General features: G+C 35.2%; 1 protein-coding gene across 2 annotated transcripts in view; it reads left to right on the top strand.

Annotated features, from left to right (window-relative positions):
• Positions 1 to 3,470: 3,470 nt before the first annotated feature.
• The window catches only part of bru1 (bruno 1), a 518,099-nt gene continuing 514,584 nt past the window's right edge, over positions 3,471 to 6,985 (top strand). Inside the window, exons 1-2 of one of the 2 annotated variants that reach the window (XM_017629374.1) lie at positions 3,471 to 3,645; positions 4,088 to 4,679. In XM_017629374.1, coding sequence (XP_017484863.1) covers positions 4,198 to 4,679 — 482 coding nt within the window. In that variant the 5' untranslated portion in view covers positions 3,471 to 3,645; positions 4,088 to 4,197. The remainder of the gene's footprint in view (positions 3,646 to 4,087; positions 4,680 to 6,985) is intronic. The other variant, XM_017629381.1, reaches the window with a different exon arrangement.

A 6,985-nucleotide genomic window follows, 5' to 3' on the forward strand; every position in this document is an offset into this window, starting at 1 on the left:
AACCCGCTTCAAGAATATTTTCAAAAGTAAGCTTCCTAATCCTCTTTAGTTTAATATTCGTATTGCAATATTTCATTTATTTTACAAATTTCAATGAATACAATTTTTCAATCAGTTGGCAAATCCCCTAAAAATATTTTCAGGATTAAAATTTCCTATCGTCTTTAGTTTGATGCCAATATTGCAATATTTAATTTATGCTATCAATTATATTAAATTAAAGTTTTCAAATAGGTGGCAACCTTCCACAAACATATTTTCAGCTGTAGGCCTTTGTAAATTTCTTTCATTTGACAGCCATATTGCAGTATTCACATTACCGTATCAATTGACCTAAACTGAAATTTTAAACACAGGTGGCAACTCTCTAATTTTTTCTTCTATATTGGAAGCTAAATCTCTAGCGATACAACGGTGAAAACTGCATTCAATTCCATGCTTTCGACTGATGCGCGTACAAATATACAGACAGACAGATATTCAAAAATTCTAAGAATTGTTTATTTGGCTTCTGTGGCTTTAATAAAAACCCACCATATTAATTTTTCTTTAATATCTATAAGGTACAGACATCGACCTGTTACAATTTTATTATATGTATATATAGATGTAGATATAGATTTCATTTATTTTATCAATTTAATACAATAAAATTTTTCAAACAGGTGGCAGCCCTCCCTAAAACCATTTTCGGCAATAAAATCTCCTAAACCCCTTCAGTTTGATACCCATCTTGCAATATTCAATTTATCTCATAAATTAAATTAAATGTAAATTTTCAAACAGGTGGCAACTCTAAAAAATATTTTTGGCTGTAAGCCTTCTTCAGCCTCGTTCTTTTGACGCCCATATTGCAATATTCATTTTTTCTTATCAATTTACTTAAACTCCAATTTTCAAACAGGTGGCAACTCTCTAATTTTTTTCTTCCTATATTTTAAGTTAGACCTCTAGCAATACATCGGTGAAAACTGCATTCAAATCCATGCATTGGTTTTCGAGTGATGCGCGAACGAACATACAGACAGACAGACAGACAGACAGACAAAAATTCTAAAAATGGTTGATTTGGCTTCTGGTGCTCTAATAAAGACCCCCCACATTAATTTTTCTTTAATATCTATAATGTACAGACATCGACCTGTTACAATTTTATTATAAGTATAGATAACAAATATGAATTTCTTGTGATATGTATACATACATAATTACCAAGTTTAAAACTAAGTTTCTTGGTAAAATAATAAAATTTGTTTTGAGTTTTTAAAAAAATATTCGGCGTATAAACTTACTGCAGTGTGCACAGGGTACTGTCCCGGTGGGGTACACGTACGGTTACCATCCGACCTTTATTTTAAAGGACAGTACTTTATTTTAACCCCCTGTCCTTTATAATTATTTTCAAAATAAAGGATGCCTTTTGTCCTATGTTTCTTAATCTGTCCTTTAAATCGTCTCTGCATTTTTCAGAGATAAATTTTTAAACGCAGAACATGAAAAATAAAAATGTCGCTTATAAAATATAATGAAAACCTTCGCCAGTTTGTTTCGCACCTCACTTAAGGGTTTCGGTTTAATCCGTAATCTTTGTACAATCTATAAAGCACAGGGAAAGTTGTGCCCAGGATCGTGTTGCACGCTAAGTTTCCAGTTCCACTGAAAGAGAACAATAAACCCCTTGCTGCACAGTGGTTCGAAACTGGCATTTAGTGTTCGTATTTCACTGGAGCCTTAATTTTTCACTTAGTTTGAATAATTTTACTTTTTATTTTTTTTTAAAGCTTACGATATTTGCAAGAGACTAGTTGAGCCTGATTTCTGAACTTTTATTTGATCATACCAAATTTTTTAGTGCAAAATGCAGATAAAGTAGCAATTTTGAAGAAAATGTATTCTCCTGTTCCAGTTAATAAATGTTACATAAAAAAACTAGTTGAAAACAATTGCATGGTTCTCCCAAAACAAAAAAAAATACACAAACAAAATTTTGAAATGTTATAAAAAATGTTCACCAAGATAAATATTTTTTTGGTTTGTAGTAAAAATTGGTTGAAAAATAACGGCTCCGGTGCATTATGAACATGAAATTCCAATTTTGAACCACTGTGTGCTAGCTTCGTCGTGCAGTATGAATTATGGTAAACGCATTTCGGTAGCAAAAGATGGCGAAGTCCTTGAAAAGGATTTAGATTTGGAATTAAATAATATAATTAACTGGTAAATATTTTATTTAAATTACGATATGGGTAAGGTATTTTCTCATACAAGTTGTATGTACGTATTCCCAAATCATTTTGAAAAAAGGCCCCTATTTTACGTTGGTTAATTGGTCACCGTAGGTACATGCCGAAATGATTGTATTGCCCTGCAACAGGTTTTGTCGCAGTTGCCATGACACTGGCTCAAAAGAGACAGTCGAACACTTACTGTGCGAATGTCCAGCCCTCGCAAGGATGAGGCTTAAGACACTCGGCAAGCCATTTCTGCAGAATGTTTAAGAGTGCAGCTGTCTCCCTCTGTAGGACGTACTCAAATTCATTAATGCCGCCAAATGGCTGTAGGTTGTACGAGATGTGGAATCAAAATGGCAAAGTTACTAATAGCTTGTCACCACTAAAACCAACCAAACATTCATCTGAACCACTATAAAACTGTCAATGTTTCTATTTCCACAAGATTGTAACTGTCTGCTAAATTATAAACTAAATAAAATACATTTGTTATTTATTTTTGTACCGGCAATAAAATATTAGGAACATATTTTTAATTGCATATTTTACTTGTTTATAGCGCATATTTTTGAATGCATATTATATGCACATATTTTCAATTTTTTAGTGCATGAGATTCCGAGCCCTATTAATAACTTTAATAGGAAAATTCGTATGCCAAATTAAAAAATAAAAATGGGAAGGAAACATCATCAAGCTGCATTAGCAAGTGCGAGCAAATAAGTAAAATCCAAAAAATTTCGAATAAAGTTTTATTTTTTATAATGAAGTTTATTTTTTTATAAAATTTTAATAGATTTGATCTTAAATGTCCAAAGCAGTATTAAATTTATATAATAGAAGTTCCGGGTTCGGTGCCGTTCCGATCGGTTAACTAAGGCGAACAATGGTAAGCCTAAAGATATATATGTGCCACGGACAAGGTCCTCAGATATGGGCGAAGAAACTTTAAGTTCCTCCCTTTGTATGGCGGTCTCGAGAGGCATGCATCAAAGTAGAGGAGAAGTTCGGTATATTTCTCATGCAATGGCTTCAATCTGAAACCTAAAAATTCATGCTTTATATAATTTTTTTACTTTACATTCACAAACAATAAATACATACTTTAAACTAAGTTTTGAATCGCATTTTCTTAATGTTAATTATAAGTAACTTCTAATTCTCGTTTTAACAACACTTATATGTTCCTCATACTAATACCGATATATCAAAATTTATATGCTCTTCCTTAAGGCAACCGCAAATACGCGCGGATTTCTATAAACTGTACAAAACCCCTTAAGAGACGCAATTTGTTTGCGGAAAAATTTCGGTAAAGAAAAGTACATAATTCAGCGAGTAAAGAGGGCTCAAAGTTTCAAAATTAAAAACTTCGCTTAAGAATTGGCGTTTGAGCAAGAATTGATGGATTAGGGTGCGTTCACATAGAAAGCCAAACGGTGCCGAGCGAAGAAAGGCGGGGCGAAGCGAACCTCCAGGTGTTCACACTGAACGAGGCGCCGCGGAGCTTTTTGAATGGATTCGACTACCACAAAACTTACCGTTAGTGAAAAGCTGCAAAAATAATTGCTCAATTTTGTTCAAAAGACTAGTTAAAAAAATTCGTTCATATTTAAATATTTTGATATATTTTTTGCTGCAGCGTCATGAAAAATAAAAATCAAATAGAAAACTCAAAACTGCTTTGCTTACAGCTCCAAAACGCTTCTTAAAAAGCATGCTGTATGAACACTTTCAAATCAATTACAGCAATTGAAAGCTTGACTCCGCTTGGAACGGCTTCACTCGGCTCGGCTCCGCTTTCTGTGTGAACGTATCCTTAGATCATCAAAACTTTCTCATTGCCACTAACTTAGTACCAGAAGAAAAAGCGAAAACATTTTAATCAAGTCGGTGAAAGTATTTCACACGAACATCTGACGCCCACCGATACAAAAACTATACTCCCAAACAAAGCGTTAACATAATGTTAAGTTCGCTCGATGCTTTAGCCGGGAAAATATCACCTGGTTCTGGTAAGAATAGTCCGCCCCAGCAGACACAGCCACAACAGCATCAAAGCAATAGCAACCAGACATCAGCGACGCATATTGCACAGCAACAACTACAGCAGCAGCAATCGACCACCATTACCTGCCAATTACAACAACCACACCTGCCAGCGACAAGAGAACAACACCAGCGTTTCAATGGGAATCACCATAATGCACTGGATAGCAACTGCAATAAATTATGTCACATCAGTCACAACAGCACACACCCATACCAGAAACAATTGCCTGCTCAACACAATCAACAACAAATGCAAAACAATTGTCAGCAGCAGCAAGAATTGCAACAACAGCAACATGAGCTGTTCCAGCAGCATCAAACATTTCTACTCCATCCACAGCTATCGCCAGAGGAATCCGATCCACAGCTGGATTTCCGTAGTTGCCTGAAGGAGAAGTAAGTATATCATAAAATGAAATATTAATCAAAACAATTGGCCTCTCTCCAAATAAACATTTCCTAGCACACACTTGCATACGAATACCAAAGTATTTACCCCAAATATTTTGTATGTTTTAATGACTTTCATAAATTCTTAATTTTGCTTGCAAAACAGCTAAAGTAAGGGTATGCAACGTAATTTTGCAACGATACTCGTCAGAAGAAAAAAAAAAAATTTATTTATTTATTAAAACAAGTAAGAAAGTCTAAATTCGGGCGGAGCTACATGGTAAGCCGGGGTGTATCAATTTTGGGTAAATCAGCGTCCTTAAATTTCGAAATATTGAAGTTTCAAACATGTCTGAAATTTACCGTTATATGAAAAGTCCGAAATTTTAGTCCGATTTCAATAATTTTCAAAGTTTTGCCTTTATGTGGCAAGCACAATAACCATACCGAGTTTGGTACAAATTGGTACAACGGTTACCGAGATATGTGATCATAAGTGGGCGGTGCCACGCCCATTTTCCAAAATTTTATCATAAATGTATTTCTTGGTAAAGAATTGTTTCAGGCATCAATTTTTGATAAATTAGCTTTAATATTTACTGATTTATCGAAGATTTCGTATTTCTCTAAATTACCGATATCGCCCACATCCCATGGGCGTAGTTATTTTCGGCCATTTCGTATGTTGTACCAAAGCTAACAACTGTGCCAAGTTTGGAAGAAATTGGTGCGGCGGTTACCAAGATATACACATGTAACCATAAGTGGGCGTGCCTACGCCCATTTTCAAAAAATTTATAATCTTTTTTTCCTCTAAAACTTATTGTAAATATCAATTTTGAGTGAATAATCTTCAGTAGTTACTCAAATATCGCAGTTTTCGTATTTCTGAAAATTACCGTTATATGGGAGGTAGTCGTGGTTATTGTCTGATTTAGCCCGTCCTACGCCCGAAAGAAGTGCAGTTACCAAATTTCGTTATGATATCTCAATTTTTACTCGAGTTATCGTGTACACAGACGGACGGGCAGACGGACGGACGGACAGACAGTCACCGCTTAATCGATTTCTCTTTTCATTCTGATCATTTATGTATATCTATCTCGATCTATATCTATCTCGATTCGTTTTGCCTGTTACAAACAACCGTTATGTGAACAAAGTTGTAATACCCTTGTGCACAAGTGCGCTCGGGTATAAAAAAATTAATAAACCATTAAAAAAGCTAACTCCGTTTTTAGGTCTGATCTATTATTTTTTATTGCCCAAATAATAGACATAAGAACGATTATAAGAAATGTAAACATAACAAAACTGTCAAAGCTAAACTTCAAAATGGGGGGGATTGCCAGATGAATGTACGTAACCAATAGTTATTCAAGATACGAACCATCATATCGGTATAGACACGAATTGACATGGCCACTATGAAAACGCGCACACTGACATACGATAAAAGAATCGGTGGTCACATACCACGAGACTAGAAAAATATCTTTCTTTTTTGGAATTGGACAGGGAGCGAACCACACTCATCAGCCCTCGCAAGAACGGAATTACAACCAAGTAATTAACGTGTATTAAAAGCTGGCGACATTCGGGGAGTCGATACTCACCCCTCAGTGGAAATTAATAGAGGCAAAAGGTGCCGTCACATTCCTTCCGGCAAATCCCCAGCCATGTTGTTGCGTAGAATAAAGAAGTTGTGAGCATCAAATCTAGACTATTTATTTGACAGCAATTGAGTCACCATAAGCCGGTAACACAAAATCATTATACGTAAGTCAGCCACTTTTTTGCCACCATCCATTGGACACGAGCTATCCATCAACCGTAAATAAAGATTCCTGTTTGGACCGACAAATCAAGGTCAAGCAAATCATTGGCGCCCAACTAAACGGGTGAAAAATAATAAGTTTTCGTTGAACATAACCACACTTAAGCCCGGCATAAAATAACCACGTGCTCAGCTGAGGGAAAATAGCAATGTCATCATCGAATCAATTTAATACATCATAGAATTCGATTTAAGGAAAAATTAAAATCTTGTAGTCGTTTTTCTCATTTTGTTGGTCACAAAATTGTACGTCAGTGAAACATACATATTCGAGTTTAATAGATTTTTTTCCACAATTTTATAATGAGCTCGAGGCCATTTTTAAATGAAAAATTTATTGTGGAAAAGCAACAACAATTTGAAAAAATGGTAGAAGTGATAGCTATTTCGGAAATCACCACATTTCCTCATCAGACTTCTTTCAGTAGGATTCGAACCGACGATCCCACTGACTCAGCCAGTTGCCCATGCACCG

Source organism: Rhagoletis zephyria, unplaced genomic scaffold (genome assembly GCF_001687245.7).
Source record: "Rhagoletis zephyria isolate East Lansing unplaced genomic scaffold, Rhagoletis_zephyria_1.1 Rzeph_scaffold_00081, whole genome shotgun sequence".
Classification (NCBI taxonomy): Eukaryota; Metazoa; Arthropoda; class Insecta; order Diptera; family Tephritidae; genus Rhagoletis; species Rhagoletis zephyria.